General features: G+C 35.9%; 1 protein-coding gene across 2 annotated transcripts in view; it reads right to left on the reverse strand.

The window, feature by feature from the left end:
* Window positions 1-254: 254 nt before the first annotated feature.
* Window positions 255-25,302, reverse strand: part of stat2 (signal transducer and activator of transcription 2) — a 36,777-nt gene continuing 11,729 nt past the window's right edge. Inside the window, exons 11-25 of one of the 2 annotated variants that reach the window (XM_087255799.1) lie at window positions 23,680-23,739; window positions 23,500-23,511; window positions 23,324-23,417; window positions 23,138-23,185; window positions 21,100-21,183; window positions 20,917-21,015; window positions 18,030-18,165; window positions 17,871-17,923; window positions 16,528-16,622; window positions 14,444-14,583; window positions 13,028-13,216; window positions 12,781-12,835; window positions 6,525-6,583; window positions 2,549-4,267; window positions 1,549-2,377 (exon numbers count right to left, since the gene is read on the reverse strand). In XM_087255799.1, the coding sequence (XP_087111925.1) occupies window positions 3,909-4,267; window positions 6,525-6,583; window positions 12,781-12,835; window positions 13,028-13,216; window positions 14,444-14,583; window positions 16,528-16,622; window positions 17,871-17,923; window positions 18,030-18,165; window positions 20,917-21,015; window positions 21,100-21,183; window positions 23,138-23,185; window positions 23,324-23,417; window positions 23,500-23,511; window positions 23,680-23,739 (1,483 nt within the window). In that variant the 3' untranslated portion in view covers window positions 1,549-2,377; window positions 2,549-3,908. Of the gene's footprint in view, window positions 4,268-6,524; window positions 6,584-12,780; window positions 12,836-13,027; window positions 13,217-14,443; window positions 14,584-16,527; window positions 16,623-17,870; window positions 17,924-18,029; window positions 18,166-20,916; window positions 21,016-21,099; window positions 21,184-23,137; window positions 23,186-23,323; window positions 23,418-23,499; window positions 23,512-23,679; window positions 23,740-25,302 lie in introns of both variants that reach the window. The other variant, NM_001271801.1, reaches the window with a different exon arrangement.

Genomic DNA, 25,302 nt, shown 5'->3' on the forward strand with positions numbered 1-25,302 from the left:
TGGATACCCTTCAAGCTGCAACCCATCACTGGGAAACAACCATACGCACTCATTCACACACATACACCACAAACAATTTATTTTACCCAATTCACCCATACGAACACGGTAAGGGACATCAAACTGCAACGTGAACATGCTACGCACTGTGCCACCGTGACGCAAAACATCTCATCACTGCATTAAATAAAACAGTCTGCCTGATCAGATAATAATTGATTTTCAAAAAGTAAGACATGTTGACGGCTTGATCTTTCATTCAATGTTTTATTGGAGAACACAGTGCCATTGTTAATACACTTCAGTTTGAACTTACAAGACTAACAAAGGACTTGTTTACACATATAAACAAACTATTTTTTTTTCTTGAAAAGTGACAGTGTTTCCAACATAAAACTTGGTTCCATGCATCTGAAACAAAGTCTACAAATTCACAACATAAGTGCTCGTGGGGTAACACAATTCAATGATTCAACAAAGTGATTAAATCACAATGACTTGGTATGTCATTTTAGTTTAAAAAGAATAAGAAACAGTCCAAATTACTTGGTTACACAAAAATGTAATTCAGTTTAGCAAGAAATCAGAAATATTCTGTTCTTTCGCTCAAGTGCATTTTTCTGTCATCAAAAATCACAGTGCAAAAATAGTCAAACAATCAGTCTGAAATTACTTTAAATCAAAACATTTCAAAAACCAAAAATCCACAATAAAAAAGAAGCTCAAAAGTAACTTCCTTCAACTGGGGTAACAGAATATTAAACTTTCAACAAACTTCAACAAAAGCTTTCTAGAAGTTTTATGGTATCCGATTAAGCACATATTGGTACCTTGATGAGACAATCATCTCCTCTGGGTGTTTGCTAACTAAATTAGAAGCTATCAAACCTCTCTTTAACCAACTAAAAGTACAGAATTCACACGCTTTCCTACAGCAAAATAGTGGTTATGCGAAATAGAAACTGACTTTGTGTTTTAAGTGGCTCAAATCCTAGTAAAGCAACATTCTGTTTCTTAAAATAGCAATTTGACATTCAGCATATTTGATTCAAAAATGAAACTTAAGGTAAAATTTAGTGCATTTTCAACTTTTTAAATTGGCAGATTTATTTGCTAGATGCAGCAGAAATAACTTTACTACTTAAAAAAGAAATATATATATACAGTTAAAGTCAGAATTATTAGCCCCCCTTTAATTTTTTATTTTTATTTAAATATTTACTAAATGATGTTTAACAGAGCAAGGACATTTTCACAGTAGGTCTGATAATGTTTTTTCTTCTGGTGAAAGTCTTATTCGTTTTCTTTCGGCTAGAAAAGTTTTAATTAAAAAAAAAACATTTTAAGGTCAACGTTGTTAGCCTCTTTAAGCTATTTATTTTTTCGACTGTCTATAAACCAACCATCGTTATGCAATAACTTGTCTAGTTACCCTAACCTGCCTAGTTAACCTAATTAATCTAGTTATCCTTTAAATGTCATTTTAAGCTGTATAGAAATGTCTTGAAAAATATCTAGTCAAATATTATTTTCTGTTATCATGGCAAAGATAAAATAAATCAGTTATTAAAAATGAGTTATTTAAACTATTATGTTTAGAAATGTGTTGAAGAGATAAAGTTAACTTCGTTAAACAGAAATTGGGAAAAAAAACAGGGGGGCTAATAATTGTGACCTCAACGATATTTATAAAAAAAAAAAGGGTATATATAAAAAATAGTATTGTCATCATTTGATAACATTTTTACATCTGCATCAACGACTGTGTTTTACACTTTTAAACTAGACAGTTTTACTGTCATTTTGAAGAGTATTTTCTAGTCGTAGAAACAAAGGCTGAGCAATTCTGCTGTTAGGGTTAGGTGTTAAGATGTTTGAAATATTAGCTCAAAGCTAATGTCTGATTCACATAACAAAAGGTGCTTTAAACATATAATAAAGTTACCGCAATGACTTTACAATAAGTTGTCTAGTAAATCCAAGTTAATTTGAATAAGCAATACAAACGATTCTTTCAACCAAGATAAAAGTTGATCAAAAAGGGGAAAAATAATTACATAGTAATTTCAATGTTCTTACCAAAAACAAAAAAGTGCTCTTTTTTTTTCCCTCCAGAACATTTTTTGGGGCACATATATGCTAGCAGCTTATGAATGGCAGGGCCAGGCCAGGCCAGTTTTATGTATTTGTTTGATTTATGGTAGGTTTACACAATAATAATATAATAAAACTAAAAGGGAAAATTATCTTTAAAAAGGAAGAGGAAAGAAAAGGTCTTATGAAAATGACTATAACCAGTGTATTTTACAAACCAGAACAGTAAATAGCCATTAGTTTTGCAGCCGTCCCCTTAGATAATAGGTCTCGAACTCAACTCCTGGAGGGCCGCAGCATTGCACATTTTGCTCCAACCCTGATCAAACAGAGCTGATCCAACTAATCAAGGTGATCGTGACTCTTTTGAACACCTCGATTACTTGGATCAGCTGTGTTTGATAGGTTTGGAGAAAAACTGCAGAGCTGCGGCCCTCCAGGAGTTGAGTTTGACATCTGTGCCTTAATGGACTAAGCATGAGAGCTTGTTTCAGCCAGAAGATCGAAAAATCAATAACAATGAAAGCAACCTTTTATTCTCACAGTTCTGACATATTTTCTATCAATTGCAAGTTTACATCTCATAAATCAGATGTTTCTTTTCATCTACAAAGAACTGCAAGTTAACTTCGACAACTCTGACTTTTTATAGCATGAAATTCTTTCTATTTAAACTCAAAAAATTACTTATTTAAACTGAGCTGAAACAACACATTAGTTTTTTGGGGGGACAACTTAATTATTTTGTCCGATCCAGTTAAATTAGTTAAAACTGCTAAGGTAACTAAGTTAATTGCTTTATGTTTTCATAACACAAATTGATTGTGTAGTACGCAGCATTTCCTACAGTGTATAAATTGAGATATAAAAACTACAAAAGAGAAAAGAAGTCAGAATTATGATATAAAAGGTTGCAATTACCTTTATTACTGTTATAAACACCCCAGGCTCATTCTGAATATGTACTCTTGTATACAATTCTGGAGAGAGCTAAATATATCCCAGGACACAAGTTGTTTGGCAGTTTTTGTTTTCACGAATCCAGAGTCCGAGGTGTACACTTTTTGAGATCTCTCTCTTGCGAGTGCCATTCACGCCTGCTCTTCTCATGCAAATCCACCAGATGCCACTGTTGACAAACTCACCGACTGACTGAACAATTGACCAATCACCCCACCCACCCCCTTTCCTGAACCTTACCAATAGTACTTTGAAAAGCACCTACTGGCCTGCCCACCCCGTATCCTAAACACAACTGCAGTGTTTTAAAAAGCAATTCAGAAAAAGAAAAGCCTTGATTTTCTACCACATTTTCAGATTTTACCACATTCTCACCCTGTTATTAATTTGCTTTCTGGAACCGTTCTTCACCACACTTGAAACACCATCATCGCGGTCAACTCCGCTCTCCATCTAAAGTTTGCCAACGTACGTTTCAAGCTATCGAACAAACTGGTATCACTGGGATTGCAGTCCAGAAAAGCAAAGGTGACCCGTTGCGTTTATTTGGAAGACGAAATAAAGCCATACACATCTCTGGCTAAATAATCCACAATCTCCAGAAACGTATACAGAGCTATGTTTTCAGAATGAGCCTATGTTGGTTTCGAAATGGGCTGCCCTGTTAAGTCAAATGAGCGGATAAGCAGACACACAGATTTACACACTTTGCGGGTAAAGTAAATGAAATCAGTACTGCGAAAAACTCAAAGGAATTCTAATAAACTTTCTGCAATTCTAATTGGTAGTTATTTACAACTTAAATCACAGCTATGAAAGTTTTAACTAACCTCATCGTGGGTCACGGATGAAATTTATGGGGTCAGCGGCATGTTGTAGGCAATATCATGAAAACCGTTACTAAGGTGGATGTTACCTGGATCATCTGACAACCCTGAAAAGGGTGGGCTATTCAGGATGTTTGAACTGTCTATGAAATCTTGCAATGCCCTATTAACATCAATGTCAGAACAGAATGGTTCCATGCTGCTTTCTGGTGGTGGTGAGATCTGGGGAGCAAAATCATTAGGAACAAGACTCTCGCCATCATTATCCAAAATGCTGTTGAGCAAAGAAGCATCGATGGTGGAGCTGGAGAACATTGGGGAATTCTCGGGGCTATGGAGCAAGACACTTTCCTCATCGTCCACCTCAGAAACAGAAGATGGAGGGTCTTTTGAGGAGAAAAGAAATAGAAATGTGAGAGATGTTATAAACTCATTAACTGCATTATAATAATTATTCCATGTCCATGATTCCATTTAACATCACTCTTAAAAATGAAGAATCCAAAAGGTTTTATTATTATTTCATTGTATTGTTTTTGCACATGAATTATACTCGAGATCCTCAACACTGTTTTTGTGTGGAGAACATTTTAGTAATGTAAAGAACCTTTTGTGTGATGGAAAGGTTTTATAGTTGTTTAAGCTTCTTAATGGATGTCAAATAAAATCCTTCATTTTCAAGAGTGTTTGTTAAAGTTAGAGGATTAAGGATGAATAATAGATTTCATATCAGACCAATATCAGAGATTTTTAATTCATGCAGAAGAAACATTTGATCAGTTTAATAATAAATACCAGTTCAAATGTAATTGTATTTATTAAACATTTATAAATTTTTTTGAAGATCAAAATTACGATTTATTTCTTCTGTTACATTTGTTCATACATCCATTGAAAATAGAAACACAAGAGTGTTTTTTTTTTATTATTAAAAGGCATCATTTATTGTCAGCCACTATACAATCAGTATCTAGACATGCCAAAGGCTAATAATAAAGGGAAAGAGGAAACAGAAAAAAAGGACATGAAATAATGACATGAATTTTAAAGAGGTGGTCCAGAGTGTTTTTTAAGGCATGGTTATATTTATAAGATGCAAACAATGTGTGCTCATGCTTAATTTGTAGAAAATCACATTCTTTTTATTTAGCTTACTTTGATTATTTACAGCTACTTGGCTAATGTGAAAACGCATGCCCTCAAGAGGCTCTGATTGGTCAGCTAACATAATGTGCTGTGATTCGCGGATCGGCTCCACGTCACCAGGAAAAGCGGCATGCCCCTTCAAGCTTGCGCTTTTGCACTGTGTAAACACTGTCAGTCAGAGTAGCTGTTAGCCGTATCAGTTTGTGTCTGAATCAGACAGAATATGACACAAAGGACATAGCTAAACCTCACGTATGCTCTCTAAAATAAACTCTGATAAGTGTTTTTTACATATATTCGGGTGTGTAAGTAATAGAAAACATTCACTTCTTTTGTTAGTTTGTTATTTGATATGTAGAACGCACGGAAAGTGGCTGCATAGAGAGACACAGCAGCATTGCAGAAGATTGTGGATGTTCACAGGTATTTGACTGATAAATCCGAATTTGTAGTTTAACGATGCCAAACAGCATTTCCGATTGTTTATATTCTTGTTTACGTCCTTGCTACAATATATCATTAACGCTAGACACTATGCATGTAAGAGATCAATTTTAACCAAAGAAAATACTTACAGGTTATGACTCTCTATCCACAGCTTCTGCTATTATGGTTGGAGCTGCTGCTCCTTTTAGGAGTTTTTTACCAAATCCAGCAATGAACTGGGAGAGATTCTGGAAGTTCTCCTTTGTTAAATGCTAACTATATATATTTTTTATAATTCTCTGGAACATAATTAAAATTAAATTGTAATCACTTCACTCTTTGTGTAGTTTCCTTTGGAAGCCCAAATACAGAAACAGAACAAGCTCTGTGGAAATAGCACCGTTTGGACAACATTTTAGCTTTCCGTGCTACGTTACAGCGCCTCTGGCCACGCCCCTTGACTGCATGCACATGGTGAATGCGTGTAAACCTAAAGGGTTTATAATCTTATTAACCAGTTTGAATTTTTTGTAGTCCCCAAACTTTGTTCGGTGTAGGCTTTGCTAAGCTAATTCTGTAAAAGAAAATGTCTCCCTTTGCATTGAACTTTGAGTGTCTTACAATCAGAGATGTCGTTTATGTTCACACAGCTACATTACACATCAACTAAAGTTTAAAATATGATATTGTAGTCGATCACCCCTTTAATATTAGCTATTATTCAATAAAAAGTGGTAACTGAATGAATAACGCAATCATATTAGTACATCTCGCATTTGGCATGCAGCATGCAACATGCAACTTCAAGCTTTCATGCACATTTTCAATTAGTGTTACACTAATGTTTAGTTTTGTGTTACAGAAACACCACAGTCACAGCACATTACACAACCAGAAAGTCTCTTCGTGCACTATTAATCAAATGCACTTAGAGAGAAGCATAAGAAAAAGATAATCTAATCAAGATGCTGGAAATCTGACTAAAAGAGCAGCATCTGTATTCATCAGAAAGCCTTTATCACAGAGGTTTGAGCTGGCTGGGTTTGGAGGGGCCGTAGAGACGGGACTCACCTCTGTCCAGTGTGGACATGTCAGACACTGGCCCCTCTTTGACATCTGTGCATCCGTTCCTGCAGCACAGAGCAGTCCAGTAAAACCAGCGCTCTCTCCGAAACTTCACAACATCACATTTCCTTTTCCTCACATGACACTGTTGTAACTTCTTTAGGGCCGTTACAGTGTGTCGTAACATAACCCTTAAGTCACCACATAATCAGAATCAGTGATAACTTTTGTATTCCTCAACTGAAAGTATTGGAGAGTACGTTCTGTTCTTTAGGCTCTGTTTATGCTGGTGATGCATCATCATGCATTATACCTCTATAGGCTGAATGTTTAAAGCTTGTGCCTAAACTGAATTTGGGCTGGGAGATTTATTTCCCATACAAAATAAATTCTAATGACTTTACCTGATACATTGTTGCTGAAAGCATGGGGATATAAATACATATGATTTGTCCTTCTGATAATTGTGTTTCAAACACGAGTCAAGTTAAACTTCCAATGAATCATTTCAAAATTATTTCTGATTTCTGACTGATTTCTGAGTTTATTTGGTATGGGTTTGAGTAAAAAGTTATTATGTCAATTTCACATGGCATTGTTGAGAAATATACAAGCTGCAAACAAGCTTCTTAAGTCTCATTGGTGTATAAGTCTTATTTTAGAATTGAATTGAAACAAATAATGAAAGATATTGAAGGAAACCCGTAGTCCTAAAATAACTTATAAATAATATAGGGATGCACTGAAATAAAAATTCTGGGTCAAATTTTCTGGATGCACTTTATTGAAAACTAAAACTGAAAATGCTTTGTAACAATTATTTATTATTTTAGCAAATAAAATTCTGGTAATTTTGTAAGGTTTTTTTATTTTTTATTTAACACAATAATGTAAATTATGAAAAAAACACAAACCAATAAAATAACTGCATTATATGAACAGTTAAATTTGATTGACAGATATGTATACTGAACTATTTTGAACTTTGAACGCAGATGTAAGCTAGTCTGGTGCGCTCCACTGCTTTGGTCGGCATAGCAGCACACTGAACCTTGTGTGGCACAAGACGTTGAAATAAATGTGCTTCAAAGCGCAACGCTTTTTTTTCGGTGACTATGGCTGGAGGGAGAGGAAAACCAGCATTCTGAACACACAGCACAGCTTTTTTTGTCTAATACTTTCAGTTGTTTTTCTCTTTTGGCCGAAAACTGAAAACGTGTCCCTAAAATATTCCTTTACCAGCAACAGAATTGTTTCAGATTAATCAAAATGAGACTTGAAAAATACTTTTTCTTGAAAATAGTAATACAAATACCACTGAAAACTGAAATAGGAGTTTTTTTTATCCCCTGCCACACCATTCGGACTTACACTCACCAGTCACTTTATTAGGTACACCTTACTAGTTCTGGGTTGGACCCGCTTTTGCCTTCAGAACAGCCTCAATCCTTTGTGGCATAGATTCAACAAGGTACTTGAAACATTCTTCTGAGATTTTGGTCCATATCGACAAGATAGCATTACACAGTTGCTGGAGATTTGTCGGCTGCACATCCATGATGCGAATCTCCCGTTCACTATATCCCAAAGGTGCACTATTAGATTGAGATCTGGTGACTGTGGAGGCCATTTGAGTACAGTGAACTCATCGTCATGTTCAAGAAACTAGTCTGAGATGATTCACGCTTTATGACATGGTGCGTTACCCTGCTGAAAGTAGCCATCAGAAGATGGGAACACTGTGGTGATAAAGAGATGGACATGGTCAGCAACAATACTCAGCCAGGCTGTGTTGACACGATACTCTATTGGTACTAATGCACCCAAAGTGTGCCAAAAAAATATTATCCACATCATTACAACACCATTACCAGCCTGAACTGTTCATTCAAGGCAGGATGGATCCATGCTTTAACGCAGTTGATGCCAAATTTTTACCCTACCATCCGAATGTGGCAGCAGAAATTGAGACTCATCAGACCAGGCAACGTTTTTCCAATCTTCTATTGTACAATTTTGGTGAGCCTGTGAGAATTGTAGCCTCAGTGTCCAGTTCTTAGCTGTCAGGAGTTGCACCCGGTGTGGTCTTCTGCTGCTGTAGCCCATCTGCTTTAAGGTTTGATGTGTTGTGTGTTCAGAGATGCTCTTCTGCACATCTCGGTTGTATCGAGTGGTTATTTGAGTTACTTTTGCCTCTCTATCAGCTTGAACCAGTCTGGCCATTCTCCTCTGACCTCTGGCATCAACAAGGCATTTGTGGCCACAGAACTGCCGCTCACTGAATATTTTCTCTTTTTCGGATCATTCTCTGTAAACCCTAGAAATGGTTGTGCGTAAAAATCCCAGTAGATCAGCAGTTTCTGAAATACTCAGACCAGCCCGTCTGGTATTAACCAGTTAAACTCTGCAGTTATTTTGGGATTTCCGCCTGGATTTTGCCTAACCAAATTTAAAAGCTTCCCTAATCCACATGCAGAGGTGTAAAACCCTTTGAATTTTCATAAAACACTACTGAAAATGTTTAAAATAACTGTATATGTTTTCTGTGATATTATAAACACCTAAAAAAAGAGTCGCTTTTTGTATTTTTTTTTATAAACTCAAATTTGAAAGTGTACCTTTTAGGTTCTGTGTGGTCTAGCTTGCTGTAATTAGTTTTGGTGGTTCCAGCAAATGTCTGTAATCATAGGAAAAAATGTCTCTACCTTAATCTATGCAAAAGTTATTGTATTCCAACTGATGAGAGGTGCTATACAAGCCACAGGGACTGAACATTGTTTTCATATTTCACTATTCTTTTGTTTGATCAAACATAATTTACTGTGTTTGGACCACGTCAGACATATAAAAGGATTACTTATGCACATCACCTCAAAAACAGAGAGAAATGGCCCTGAAGCGCACAGCATAAGGTAAGATGTGACAGCTGTCTGTGCTATCTGGGGCTGCTTAGTAATCATAAATGTATTGTTTTCACTTCTGCGGCATGGAAACATCGCAATTTATTCGACAACTGTTTGATAAGTTAATATAATTTAGTAAAAAGAATGCTGGAACCATACAAGCACTGGCAAGAGCTTTCATTTGAGCTATAACTTGTAAATCTGTCATTTATGAACCATATGAAAAATATGAAGATGAACCAATGTAAAATACCCAGCTCAGGTATCCAAAATACTGTGTACTTAAGTGTAAATTACTTTTGTACAGTAGAATAAAAACCAAAGTCATGCATATGTGCATAAAATAAAGATTTTACACTTTCAAACGAAACCACTTAAGGGAGTCTGGTGCAACGCTAGCCCTTTAAATCTTAAAGCGAAATTCGATGACGTCACAGACCCGGTACCGGTTCCGATTTGCTGTCAATTTTTGACCATTGTTTTGAATCTATCCAGGACATTCTTGCGATTCTTGCTACCATTTTTGTTTGAAAATGTAAAATGTAAAGAGTTTAACTAGTTAACAACCATGCCACGTTTAAAGTGACATAAATCACCTTTCTTCCTTATTCTGATGCTTGCAGCAGATCGTCTTGACCATGTCTATATGCCTAAACGCATTAAGTTGCTGCCATGTGATTGGCTGATTAGAAATTTGCGTTAAAGGGCCATGAAACCAACTCGTTTCAGCAGGGTGTTTTCACACCTCTACTTTGAAAAGTCAGAAAAGTGGGCGTGTCCAGCTCTGTTTAGGGGGGAGTGTCGGAGGAACTAAAGTGGGAGGGTGTGGGAGTGTCTATTTGGGCACGCGCGAGTTTCAGATTCAAAATACACAGACAGGAGAAAGTGATGGTGTTTAACCTACATGGACATCTGTAGTCAAATTATTTGCCAAATTATTAAATATTGGACTTTAACTGCAGTTTGGCTCTTTCATTCAGGGAATTCATTCATGCCCCTCGCGACAAACGAGATATTTGATTCGAGGAACTGCTCTAAGCGTGTATTTTTCATGCAATGTTTGATACCGCACGGCGAATGAGAGAAAAAAACCTCCGCATTTCCCGGAAACTTAGATGCACACGGCAGGTAGCGTCAGAAAGCCGCGTGTGTTATTCCGGTCACTAAATGCGGTAAAAACCTTACACGAGGTTAAAGTTTGGTTGTGATGCTAACGTGTTTACACTCGGTGACTCGGTGCAATAGTTAACTTAGTTCGATACGAGCAAACTGAATAAACAAAGAGCACTGGTCGCTCACTTACCAAATCTGTAGAGACAGGACAATCACCAGTAACTAGAGCTGCGTCTTTATGAAGAGAATACTACAAGCGAATCCAGATCTCAGCGTTTGGAGATGAAAACAGCTCTCAGGTAAACAATAATCCTCCTTAGACACGTAAGTTATTGGTGTCGAGCGTCGCGTACACTGTTAATTCACACGTGACGCCAGCTGCGCTCTCACAGAGAGAAAATGAAAACAAAATTTAACGGCAGCAAACTATAAAAGCAACACTTCACGCTTGTTTTGCCAACACAAAGTGGCGTCTCTGTCGTGAAAACACTGTGACACTAATGAATATTAATGAAGTTGCACAATAGAGCGCACTGATTGGTTTGAACCAAGCCTTACTCATGCATTAATGCATCACACTGTAAGACGTAATAAGACTCATTCTGGCACAGACGCCCAGTCTGCACGCTGGAATACAGCGTCATGACCGTGTCATGACCGTGACGCAGCTTCTTATGTCATGACCGTGACGCAGCTTCAAAAATTCGTTTCAAACCGGAAGTACGAATTTGCTTGAAATAACGCAAAAACAACCAATTTACACTTTTTAGTGAAATATAGGTGTCCTAATAGTGTTTTTAGCAGTGTGGGACACATATACGACTGTCAACAGCTCAAAAAATGTGTTTTGGTGTTTCGTGACCCTTTAACAAGCAGTTAGACAGGTGCACCTAATAAAGTGTCCAGTAAGTGTACAAAACCACTGTTACCCCTTATCACAACATACACTATGATCAGGGCTTGATATTAACTTTTTTGATCACCAGTCACAGTGGCTAGTAGTTTTCCAATGTTACTAGCCACTCTGCATTTTCACTAGCCACAATTTTGTTGTTGGGAAAATATTTTTTATATGCATAAATATGACTTTGACATAAAATTACTTGACTTAGATTTTATGTTTTGTCCACATGCCTTTTCATTTATTTCACATTTTGTGTGTCGTGAATGAGCAAATGGGCCATGGTTTTATAGTGTTGTATTACAGTTAGTTTTTATTTCACGTGACTTCTCAGAACTCAAAATTAGGGATTTACCAAATTTATCTCTGACCATCCCAAACAAAAATTATTTCTCAGCCACAGATTTTAAATGTCAAAACAAGCTAAATATAGCTGTATACTATACTTTTTATTTAACAAAACATTTCTTTAAATAAAACTAAGGAAAACACTTGACAATTATTGTCATGTATCAAAAATATGCTTAATAATCTGTCCTCGCTACAGGTCTCTCATCACCAGTTAACTACACATAAATAAAGAGTTAATCCCATATTAAAGCAATGTTGTTGTAAAAAATAATAATTAAACCATATTAACAAAAATACCTATAAGCAAAAGAAAGCAGGTGAAAAAACTTACTGTGTGATAATGGAAGAATAATCACACGGTTAAGGCCTATTAATAATCTGTTTAAAGTGAAAGCAACCGTTGCTGCTTAAGAAAAGACATATTTGGAGCTCTTGAAAGCAGCAATACTGTGTGTGCATTAGCATTACTTTTTTGTCTGACTCTTTGAAACAGAACTGATCATAGTTGCATTCCAGGCACGGTTTCTTCAAGCAAGGAAACAGTCGCACGCACATGCTTTAAACAGTCGTGCGCATCACATCAGCTGTTAGCGCTTCTGATCATCCTGTCATTCGGTATTCATTTGCTTTCTTCTGCTCGCGCGAACGCATTTTTTTTTTTTTTTTAGTCGTGCTGTTTCTCAATTCTAAGATCACATTTGGATGCATATTGGGTCATTCTTATAGTCGAACCCTGCTTTTAAGAAAACCACAATTAAAAATAAATTTTCATCCAGCCAAAGTGGCTAGTGGGAGTGTCTGTCTAACCCGCCAAAGCTGACATCTACCTGCATTTGGCGGGTAGGCGTGTGTTAATGTAAAGCCCTGACTATGATACTAAGGTATTCAATACCAGCATAACAGACATATGTGCACTGTCACAAATGGTAGCCAGCACAGAACCTTATGTGTACACACAAATATAAGGCAGTAAATGCACAAAACACACACTTACTTTTTGGTGACAAAAACCAGTTTGGTCTTGAGGTATTTCAGGTAAGGATTCTCCTCTGTAAAAAAGACATTACAAAAAAAAATGAAAATGAATTTAAGTTTTTATATTAATAGAGTTCTTAGGTGATGTAGTAATACTATATGTACAAACGTGTACATTTTGAAAAAGTACCAACTCAGTGAAAGCTTTTGTACTTTTACTTCAGAGATTGCAACAAAATAAACAACATATTCAGCAAACAATTCACCTCCAGTTTTTTCACTGTAGTATTTGCCGAAGGCCTGGTCTTTTGGAATATTTGGGTAAAGGTGACACAATGGGTTAACTGGAACATTTTCTGCTACCATGATCCGAAAGTTGCAGAGGATATCAGGTAAAGCAATCTGCTTCAGGTCATTACTGGTGAACGGCCTTACTGTTTGCACACTCGGATCCCCTAACAAAAGAAGAAAGCACACATTCACAGGACCCTGTATGGCCAGACCCTGAGCAATGTCTAAGGCCCCGTTTACACTAGTGCGTTTTAGTTTTAAAACGGCGTTGTAGAATGAAAACGATCCGCGTCCACACTCGCGTTTTACCCAGCGTTTCTGAACTGCTCTCCGTCCACACCAAAACGCTGAAAACGCACATCACGTGATCACACACACACTCTCGGGCAAGCGCTCCAGCATTTCTACCCAGATGGGAGCTCTGCTTGTCGGACTGCTCATCAAGCATCTCCCGCTGGATCTAATCTTACTATATTTGCTGAACGTGATATTTCATTCATGTTGTTGTCTTTATCTAATGACATAGATTCCAATTACCAAAGTCAGGGAATTGGCCTATTAAGTTACTTGTTCACGGGTAACATGTTTTGGTTAAGCGCAAAGATAAGTTAATGATTAATCCAGGTACATTGACTGATCCTTTATTTCCTACAATGTATAAACTTATTGTATGTTATACTTTTATAATTATCGATTATTAAAACTGATGTTCAGCAAAAGAGAGGGTGCGTTTTGTATTTTCACTGAAATTGAAAGGAAACAGTTGTTATCGGCTCCGTTTTGTTATAAATGTCCACACAATGAAGATGACGCTCATTTATGCAGCACGACGCCTCTACATTTCTGCTGTCTGTTAAGTTGCTAATATTAAAAAGAAAATAGGCAGTTCCTTAAATCATGTTTACATTTTATTGTTGAGAAAGTGAAACAACGTAGCCAAGGTGATGTGAATGAAGTTATAAAGTACACTGTTCCCTTTGAAGATTTACCCGTGTCCTCGGTATGTTTTCCATATCAAACTGAGAAGGGGGAGACTGCAGCCTTGATCAAACTTGCGAAGTCTTAACTTACAAGAAGAGGATGCGAGACTAAACTGTGTGTGGGCTACTTAATATTGAGGAAAAGCCCCAATCAGATAGGCGAACGTTTGCAGCCCCGCCTCCGTTTTCAGATGTCTCCGTCTTTCCCCATACACACTGAGACGGAGCAGCAGCGTTTTAGAATGAAAACGGCCTTTCCAGCGTTTTCAAAAAGCTCCGTTTTCGGCGCTCGAGAACTCCGGCGTAGTGTGGACGGATGGCGTAACCGTAGCAAAACTTATGCGTTTTCAAACTAAAATGCACTAGTGTAAACGGGGCCTAAGAGAGGTCTATCTCTGGTGATGTTTTTACCATTGTTAGAGTACTGCACCCAGCTGAACGTGATTCCTCCATCTTTGATGCTTTCGCTAAACCGCAGCAGGAAAGTTCCATACTGCTGCTTCTTCAATAAAACTCTCTCCTTCCCCTTGTTGATGAAACCCATTATAGACCTACGGAAACAAAAATCCATGCGTTAAGAACACACATTTCACCTATGATTTAACTACAGTATCTATCCATCCATCCATCTATGGCTGGTTTTGTCCAAACACGGACTGCAGAGTTTAGCTCCAACTTGCCTTAATATACCTGTCTGGTTTTTTGTAATGCCTAGTAAGTTCTTGATAATCTGGTTCAGGGTGTTTCATTGGAGTAGAAGCTTACTATTTAGGACAAGATCTATATCCATCCATCCATCCACAAATTCTTTTCATCCATCCATCCTATTCGTATATCTCCATTATCCAAGTTTCTATAATCCACCAATCTGTCTACAATGTGTCAGCTTGGTTAACTATGAATTCAGAGATGTTTCAAGAACTTACTCCAAAACCTTCAAAATCAAGGGCGTACTATGGAGATTACAAAAGCAAGAATACATTTAGGTTGAATATCTTTAAACTTACATATTTCAGGCATCACCTTTTAGCAGTTTCAAACAGTTTTTTGATTCATGGTGTGTTTGTGAAGCATTGAGGAGGTGTAGTAATTGTTTTTTGCATTTAAACATCATGACAATGCACAGCACAATGTACCTCATGCGGGACACACTTAAAGGGTCACGAAACACCAAAACACATTTTTTGAGATGTTGACGGTCATATATGTATCCCACATTGCTAAAAACACTATATATAGTGTTGCTAAAAACACTATATACACATTGGGACATATATATTTAGCTAACTGGTCATTTTTGCGTTGTTTAGAGCAAATTCGTTCTTCCAGTTTAAAAATACATTTTGAAGCTACGTCACGGCGATAAGGTTATTGTGTAAATTCCAGCATGGAGATTGGCTGTCTGTACTGGCCAGTACAATGTGACGTCATTGAGTTTTCAGCACATCTGTTCATTACTTAATGAGAAAGACTTGGTTCAAACTAGTCAGTGCGCTCTATTGTGAATGAGATGCAACTTCATTAATATGTATGATATAGCTGCAAAGATTACTTTTACTGGGTATGATGTTCAGAGAGACGCCACAACGTGATGCCAACTGTAGTTCAAACAAGTAGTAGTAGAAGAATTGTTCGGAGAATTGGGTCATAAGTGTTAAGTTTATAAATGTGCCACAATGAAGGTTTTGTTTCCATTTCAAGAGCACAGCTTGAGTGTGGATCCACATGTGTGGATTACAGCTGTCTGCTAACACGCAACAAAAATATATTGGTAAGGAACTTTTTTTTACCCGAGAGTTTTTCGAATCTGGAAATGGTGAAATCCGAATTTGCCACTCGTCTTCTTTTTTAAAAAAAAAAAATGTGGGTTCCAGTTGGTGTTGATTGTCCCGTCTCTACAGATTTGGTAAGTGTGTGATCAATGTTCTTTGATTATGTTTATGCAGATGGCAATATAGTTTGTATCGTCAGCAGTACTCTTTCAGTTTTAAAGATATACCTTTATATATATTGACTATTATAATAGTTTATATAGACTGACCACATGTAAAAGACTACTTCTCTTTTACATTTCTAATGTATATGCTCAGAAACTGATTCATATGTGATCATATTTCTCACTTTATTTAGAACTTATTTAGAAAATGTTTGTATTGTACATGTAGAAATTAATTCTGGGCAATTAATCACATCCAAAATAAAGGTTGTTTTGACATCATTTAATTGTGTGTACTGTGTATATTTATTATGAATATAGAAACACACACAGGCATGCATATAATAGAGAAAATGTATAAAACAAATGAAAATAAAAGCATAAAAGCACTTTATTCAGCGTAATAGAACGTTTTCTCCATAGTTTTTGTGTCTAAAAGTTGCAAGCTTGCATTCCATAGCTATTGACATAATTAATCTGATGAATTGAATCAGGTGTGTTTGATTGAAGAGGCATGAGTAATCTGCAGTGTTGGAAGTACTGGTAATGTATTACTCACCCATCACTCCACAGGTCTGACAAGTAGACTTTAACCAGGTTTAGAATGCCATCCAGCCACACCCACAGGGTGAAGTTTGTATCAGGGAGGTTCTCCTAAAACACACAGACAAACAATGAGTAAAATAAAACTCATACATCAATATCATATCAATACAACCCAGCTAATAATTTTTTGTATAATAGACATCTAAACGTAGACAGCTTGGCTAAAACAAGACTAAACTTGTGCTGGTCAGTGAAAATCTAATAGACATCTACAGCCCAAAACTAGACTAGTCTTCAAATAGACAGATTAGACAGACTTTATATGTGCAGTCATTCATTTTTATTAACTTGATGACTAGTCTAGTTTTGGCCTATTCTTAGACATCAATTAGATTTTCACTGACAGCCCAAATTTAGCCTTGTTTTAGTCAAGACAACCATTGAGATGTCTATTGGACATCTATTAGACATCTTTTAGAAACAATAAATGCATGCTGGTGTAAGCTGAAAAAATATTATATATTTTCCTTCTATGCTAATGAAGGACTACTGAGACATTCCAAGCATGGGAGGGGTCCTCCTGGTGAGGCAGAGTTCCTCACAGCTCCGATACACATCTCTGCCATTTGCTTACAGTAACCATTTGCTCTTCACCATACACAATTCATTAGCTTGTGTTCTTCCTTCTGATATCTTTGTCATGTTTGGTGTCATTTGACAGTTTATGACTTCAGTGTTGTAGTGATGAAATCAACAGAGAGATTGATTAATTGTATTTCAATCTACAATATATTTACTATTGTTGGGTCATGGCCTGAGGAGAGTATGTTAATGTACTTCTCCCCCACTTCATCTCTTCAACTTTGTTCTCATGTTCAGCTGGTTTTGGGGGTTGGTTTTCACTCATGTTTGACAATGCTTTGCTCAGGGTATAATAGGGAAAGGTAACTGTTGATCTGGGAGAATGGCTTTCACTCTGCATCTCCCGCACACCGGTGCGTAGCCTCATATGCTAACAAAGGCAGTTTCACTGTCTTTGTTGCTCAGCAGTGCATATGTTACAGCTAATTTCTTTATACAGTATGTTAGTTTGTGTCATTCTAATGTCTGTATATTTGATCATGTAACTTAATAAACAACTTTGCCTGCTTTAAGACGTAGAGATTCTTTCTCTTTATCAATGATGATAACAACTTTAATGGAGTCAGATTAATTACAATGGAGTCAGATAAATAATGGATTTAAACACGCCATCCTTCAACTGCTTCCTGTTTCCGACTATTGGTTCAGAATAGCAGCGTAAGCTTCAAGCCTTACACTGGTAAAAAGAGCTACACAGTCTTTATCTGTTCTTACCTTACTGAATCTGGTCCATGGAATCTTGCAGTTCTCATAGTTCTGTTCTTTACCTGATAAGAAATACACACCTTTAACAATCACCAGATGACTTAATGATCTTTATATCACGTTTATAATATTATCTATTATTGAATGAAAAATATGACATGTATATACCAAACAGCTTGAGAGCAAGTGTCTGCAACTGTTGATCGTTTAGACCACGTTTACCACAGGACAGAAACTGCCAACTTAGCATCTCCCCAAACTGAGCCCAGGAGGCGGCAGAACAGCTTTCAAAAAACTTTTTGTTCTACAAACAAAAAAAAGTCAATTGTAATGATATATATATACAAACACACAGACACACACACAGACACACAGACATATATATATATATATATATATATATATATATATACACGCACACGCACACACACAAAGGCAAAAAAAATTAACGCAGTTGCAGGTTTTTTTTACTTCCTGTTGTGGTCAACGTGTGTTTAACAAGCAACGAAATATGGATAAGACAAAGGAAGGACTTTTTGAAGGCAAGTTTCAGTGTAAAACAATTAATGTCGCATCACCAGGCTATCCAGAGATTCATGCAATTTCAGGTGTGTCATTTTTTACTTTCGACTTCTGTTTTAATGGGATTTGATACCGCATGGCGAACGGAAAGAAAAACCTCCGCATTTCGTGACTCAGTGGTCCTTTAAGATAAACATAAAATGCTGCTTACATGTTAGACTCTTAATAAGAGTATTATCTTAATCATATTAAAATCAGAGTATGCAAATGTAAATGTAAGATGAAGTTGTCAAAGCGAGCTGTCAAAGACAGCACATTCCTCTGCCTTACAGCATGCAGCCTCCAATGTTTCATTAAGTTTGACGTGTTCCCTCCTTAAACGCAACAAAAGCGTCTGATTCGCGTTGTTGTGTCAGAATCCTTGAGAAATACAGCCATACTTTGGAACCCTTAGTTTAAGTAAATCTGATGAACGCGATCATGCATGTTGAATCTGAAGGGAGTCGCTGTCATTGCGCGTTTTGTGTGTGTGTGTCTGTCTGTGTGTGTGAGGCACGTGCACAAAGCACAGACCCTTACAGGGGCAGGTGCTCAATGCGAACGCAAAGTGAAGAGCAAGTGCCTCCTGAGAGGGGCACCTCAGCCAATAAGGGCAGAGGGGCAGTGGCTCTAGCCACCGGGCCACCCCCCTGTGCACGACCCTGGTCTGTGTGTGTGTGTGTGTGTTTCTTAGCAACAAACCTGCCTAAACATCGTTGTCTGTAGCCACTAATTCAAAAAGTTACGAATTGCTGTGAGATTGCGTTGCACTCTCAGCTCACATCATTCAAAAGACAAGGGCCACATTGTCTCCCGATAATGTCAACAGACTGGACTGTTTAGCAACTGGATAAATGTAAAGGAGGACTGAGCAAAATTGTTTCTACTTTATAATTAATGTTCTCAACTCACAGCTTAACTTTACAATGAGTACAATAGTTTGTTCAAGACTTTATTATTATTATTATTATAATTTTCCAATTTCCATATCAGCAATGCCTGTATTTTGACAATTTTTGCAGTCCACTTAGAATCCAACATGGAAATAATTTTTTCTTTACTGGCATTGATTGTTTTGAAATTTAAATAGCATTAACCTGCCTCTGTTTTTATTTCTGTAATAAATATGGCTGTCAAGCCAAGATCTTGATGGTTTATTGTGGGTATGTCATTTACATGAAGAAATCTGTTTTACAAGTTAAAAAAAGGTCTAATAAACAATTATATTTTGAATTTAAATAGTTTTTATCTTGCGTTTACATTAATTTTACATTTGAATAGCCAAAATGACAAGCTTCAGTCTTTTAAATGCCATTAATCACTAATATATATACATTAAAAACAAAAGTTTGATCACCTAAAATCTGCAGGAATAGAAACATGATATTTAAAATTGAAATGAGCAAAAATTCAACTACTACTTTTTTTAGTCACTTATCTCTGACATATTAATTTGGGTGTATAAAACTCTGTTTGAACTGAGATTAGTTTTCTTAGACTAATCTAATGCGTAAGTTGCAGAAACGTGTTATTGTAAAGCATCCTATAGAACATAATAATATCATAATTATATTAAAGACGTGGGTTTTCTGATGGAGGTCTGTTCCAGAATGGAGTAAAACATATAATTTCACTTGTCTTTATGATTATTAATAAAGTTGAGTGTTTAAAGGGCCTAGATTATATGATGAGCTTAGTGTCTTCAGAGAAAACTGGAATAATATGTGTGTCTGTGCTTTTTCTGTGTGACAAATAATTTGTTTCAGGATCTTCCAAGCCAGGTCAGAGATCATGGAGACCTTCACGGGAGACCTGAACTCTTGGAGGATTGGAAGAACAACTGCTTGACATATTTGCCATTTTACGTGTTAAATATTTGAAAGTAAATTCCTTTGCATGTAAGCTGCCAGTTTGGATGTTGATAATACCCGTTTTTAACCAGTTTGATGGCTGAGAATACACTACACAGCCTCGAGTATGAAACAGATTGTACATTGTGTTTGTGTGCATTCTATTCATTTGTGGATCTGTATTATAGGTCTGGGGTCAGCTCTATATACCCTAGTGGTTTTCTGATGTTTGTATGCTTCAGATATTGAAATATTGTTCAGAATTGTATGTGCACACACACACGTGGAAATTTTCTTAGTCTATCTGTGCTTTAATTAATCAGGTTAAAACACCTATATATACGATGCAGTGAATGACATTATGTAAGATTGTAAACAGAGTGGCCTACGAACTCTTTACTAGTGTTGAAGCTGGCTTCTGCTGATGAAACTGCAAACGGTCTTCAGTAAACTTTCTTTTTTATTGAATCTCTGACTCCGGCTCTTATTCATCTGACAGACTGATCATTTTTGGGTTAAAACTGTTGGCCCCCCAACAATATTTATTATTCAATAAATTATAAAAACATTAATACTGAGCACTATACTGTGTGATTATAAGACAGTTTAAGCTAACCAAGAACAATGCAAGCATAACTCCTAACCTTGGCATCAGAACATAGCATGTTGAACCACAGAACAGACGCCCAGGCACTCTGCTGCTGACTGGAGTTCGAAATCACCACAAAAGGAAGAGAAGAGGTCTGAAAGGAGAGAAGAGGCATGGTTATAATGTGCCAAATCTCTAGAATGTTCAGACTTTACTGAATGAGGAAAAGATGTCTTACCTCCAGAGTGACTGACAGGCCCTGATAATCAAACTGTGTCTGAAAGTTTACACTGTGCAGTTCTTCTGTCACACTCAACGAGAGCTGCACAAAACACACAACAGGGTTTACATAATGTCCATTCTTACAAGCATACTGATTGTTTTGGATTCGGTAGAAGTATATTTTCTTCAGCACAATAATTAATTGCATGTCATTTATTGTTAGACACTGTTTACTAAGTGTACATGGTTGAAATGACAACAAAAGCTTACTTGACTTGACTTTTATTATGTGCAACATTTTTGGAATAATATTTTTTTCAAAATAACGGTTTGTTTCATTTCACCTATTCTCTCCCTTACTTGGTTCATTTAGGCAACTATGATTTCTGTTCACTTTCTGTGACAAAACCTAGATGTGGAAAGATCCTAAGGTGTGTTGTGCCAAGAAATCTTATTTCTGTTTTTGATTTCAGGCATGTGATCGGACAAGGACAAACAAGATAAGGGAAGCAGGAAGTATTTATGCTGTTTCATAGTCACCTAACAAAGGTTGAGCATACAGGTTGTAATCATTTGTGCAAATGAAACAGCTGTGGACTAACACAAGCTCCATACTGTACATAATCACATTGTGGATGAATGGATGGACGGATGAATGGATAGATAACATAGTGAGTTTTTCCTTTAAACAAGCTAAATAATCTGCCAAGAGGGCAAGCAAAATAATCTTGTTTTCTCGTTGACAAAAGATTATTTAGCTTTTTTTTTTTTTAGAGAAAAAACTGACATAATTTTAAATTTTTTTCTTTAAACAGGAGAATATTTTTGGCTTGTCTAGAAAATGCTTCTTATTTAAGATTTTTTTGATATTTGGACTTGAACTGACAAAAAAATCTATTATAATCTTTTTTGCACTGTGAATGGATAGATATATAAAAATAAATGGATGGATGGGTGGATATATAAATATGGATGGATGGATGGGTGGATATATGGATTGAAAAAAGGGATGGATGGATAGATATATAAATATGGATGAATGGACAGATGGATATATAAAAATGGATGGATGGATAGGTGGATATATAGATTGAAAAAAGGGTTGCATGGATAGATATATAAATATGGATGAATGGATGGATATATGGATTGAAAAAAGGGATGGGTGGATAGATAATATAAATATGAATGGATGAATGGATATATAAATATGGATAAATGGATGGATATGTAAATATAGATGGATGGATGACGGATGGATGGATGGATAAATGTGAATAGATGAATGGATAGATACATAAAATGGATGGATGAATGGATGGATAGATGGATACAAATATATGGATGGTTGGATGGAAATATAAATATAGATGGAAAGATGGATAGATATAAAAATATGGATGAATGGATAGAGAAATAGATATATAAATATGGATTGATAGACGGATGGACATAAATATGAATGGATGGATATATAAATATGAATAGTTGGATATATAAATATGGATGGATGGACATAAATATGGATGGATGAACATACATATGAATGGATGGATATATAAATATGCATGGATATGTAAATATGAATGGATGGATATATAAATATGAATAGTTGGATATATAAATATGGATGGATGGACATATAAATATGGGTGGATGGACATATAAATATGGATGGATGGACATAAATATGGATGGATGAACATACATATGAATGGATGGATATATAAATATGCATGGATATGTAAATATGAATGAATGGATATATAAATATAAATGGATGGACAAAAATATGGATGGATAGACATAAATATGCATGGATATATAAATATGAATGGATGGACATATAAATATGGATGGATATATAAATATAAATGGATGGATATATAAATATGGATAGATGGATGGATGCATATAGAGATCTGCGCGGGACTAAATTTTGAATGCCTGTATGAAACATTGAATGGATGTATGTGGGTAGATAGGTAGGTAGGTAGATTTACACAAGATATATTGATGTAAAAAGTATTAATACAAATCCTTAGAAAACTCACATCATTGATCCCCTTTCCTCCACCACCAACTTTCTGGTCTTTGAAGGTCTGTAAACAAGCACAATGCTTTTCATAACAGTTTTGTTTTTTGTATTTAAAACCTTGTTTACAAAACTGAACATGAGCATATCAGCTGAACTACTAGTATTATTATTATCACTTTACCAAGTTGCTAAAATGACTCACCAAATGCCTGAAATCAGCAACCATTCCCCCATTCATACTCTCCGCCATGTTAAGGGATTTAATCAAGGTACCCAGCACATTAAACCTCCGAAACCTAGAACACACATATTCCTGAATTTCTGGTGGGTGGTTCAACAAGAGAAGTGTGTTTATAAAGTGTGTATGGAATTACTCACCCTTTCACAGTGCTGAAACAAAAGATGAAAGAAGGAAAGATTTAGCTAAGAATTCTACCCACGGGTTGACTCATTTAAATCCACCCCAACCAGACAACTCATTCTTATATGTCACTTTCAGATTCTACACAGTCTTAAAAATAATATAAACGAGGAAAGAATAAGACACAGTGATCTTACTTGTCAACAGAGACTGTCACTTTCAGGACATGGTTGAGCTCAGGAACTTTATACAAGAATCTGTAGAGAGAAGATGGATTGTCCTTTTAGGTCTTTTCACCTGCAATTCGTTCTTAAATATAACAAAGCACACTTAATTTAAAAATCTATTGAAAAAATATAAATATAACATGATGAACACAATGGGATAATTCAAAAGAGTGTTAGTATAGTATAGTAAAACAATTCTGTCATCATTTTTCACATTCACATTATTCAAACCTACAGAACTTCTTCAGTTCATCTTTGGAATGTACAGTTAGTTCCCTAAATATTGGGACATTGACACAATTCTAACATTTTGGATCTCATCTTGAGAGTTGACAGTAACAGAATCCAAATGCAAATAGCATACTTGAAATGAACTCTGGACCTTTTATCTGCTCATTGTAATTGGGATAATGAGGTAATAACACACACACACGTCAATGGAACAACTTAGAAGCCAATTGTCCAATTATTTTCGGTCCCTTAACAAGTGGGAGGCGCATATGCAAACTGTTGTAATTCCTACAGCGTTCACCTGATTTGGATGTAAATACCCTCAAATTAAAGCTTACAGTCTGCAGTTAAAGCACATCTTGTTTGTTTCATCAAATTAATTGTGTTGGTGTATAGAGCTAAAAATGTTAGAATTGTGTCCCAATATTTATGGACCTAACAAAATTTTTTTATTTGGATAAAATTTCAGCATTTTCTTTCCCATTTAAATTTGATCTTGTATTTTCAGATGACTGATCAAACAGCTTAAGTCATTTTTGATCTCTTTACGAATGTTTGCAATCATCATAGTCTAAACAGATCTTCAAAGCAGGGAAAGAAGCTACTCAGATTTAGTTTACTTCGAATGGCCAGTTTCTTGATGGTTTGTAATGAGATGAGAGTGAGTTTTGATAACAGAATATTTTCCTTCTGGGGTGAACTAATGCTTCAATTACCTATTTTAAAATCAATTTTTGTTTATCACCACATTTTAGGCCACAAAGATCTGCTTGTTGTTGTGTGTGATCATTTGAAATATTAAATTATCTTCGACTCGGTTCTGAAAAATCTCCTTTGTTTCTAAGTTATATAACCCCAGGACATTCAAATTAACGGAACAACATTTGGCTGAATCAACAGGTATGTAAAAGTATAATGATAATATTCAAAAACAGGACTGACATTTTCGAAAGTAGGTCACTTACACAAATACTTTGAAGTATTTAATGTCTCAGAACCAACAGGGGTTATGGGACAAAATAAAAAAAACATTTAAATATTTAAACATTAAAGCTGTATGATTCTGGATAAGCACAATCACTTCTTTTTTATTATTATGACTCTCCTACAATTTTGAACAGACAATCAAAGTAACAAGTATATATATATATATATATATATATATATATATATATATATATATATATATATATATATATATATATATATATATATATTTTTTTTTTTTTTTTTTTTTTTTCAGTTTGCAAAATAATTCAATAACTTCTTGACTTCGTAAAGTGTTTTATCAAATCTCTTGAATAAAATTTTGGGTGACATACGTTGTTGCTTTTCATCTACAGTGTAATTGCAACAACCTTC

This window comes from Danio rerio, chromosome 6 (genome assembly GCF_052040795.2).
Source record: "Danio rerio strain M-AB ecotype USA chromosome 6, GRCz13ab, whole genome shotgun sequence".
NCBI lineage: Eukaryota > Metazoa > Chordata > Actinopteri > Cypriniformes > Danionidae > Danio > Danio rerio.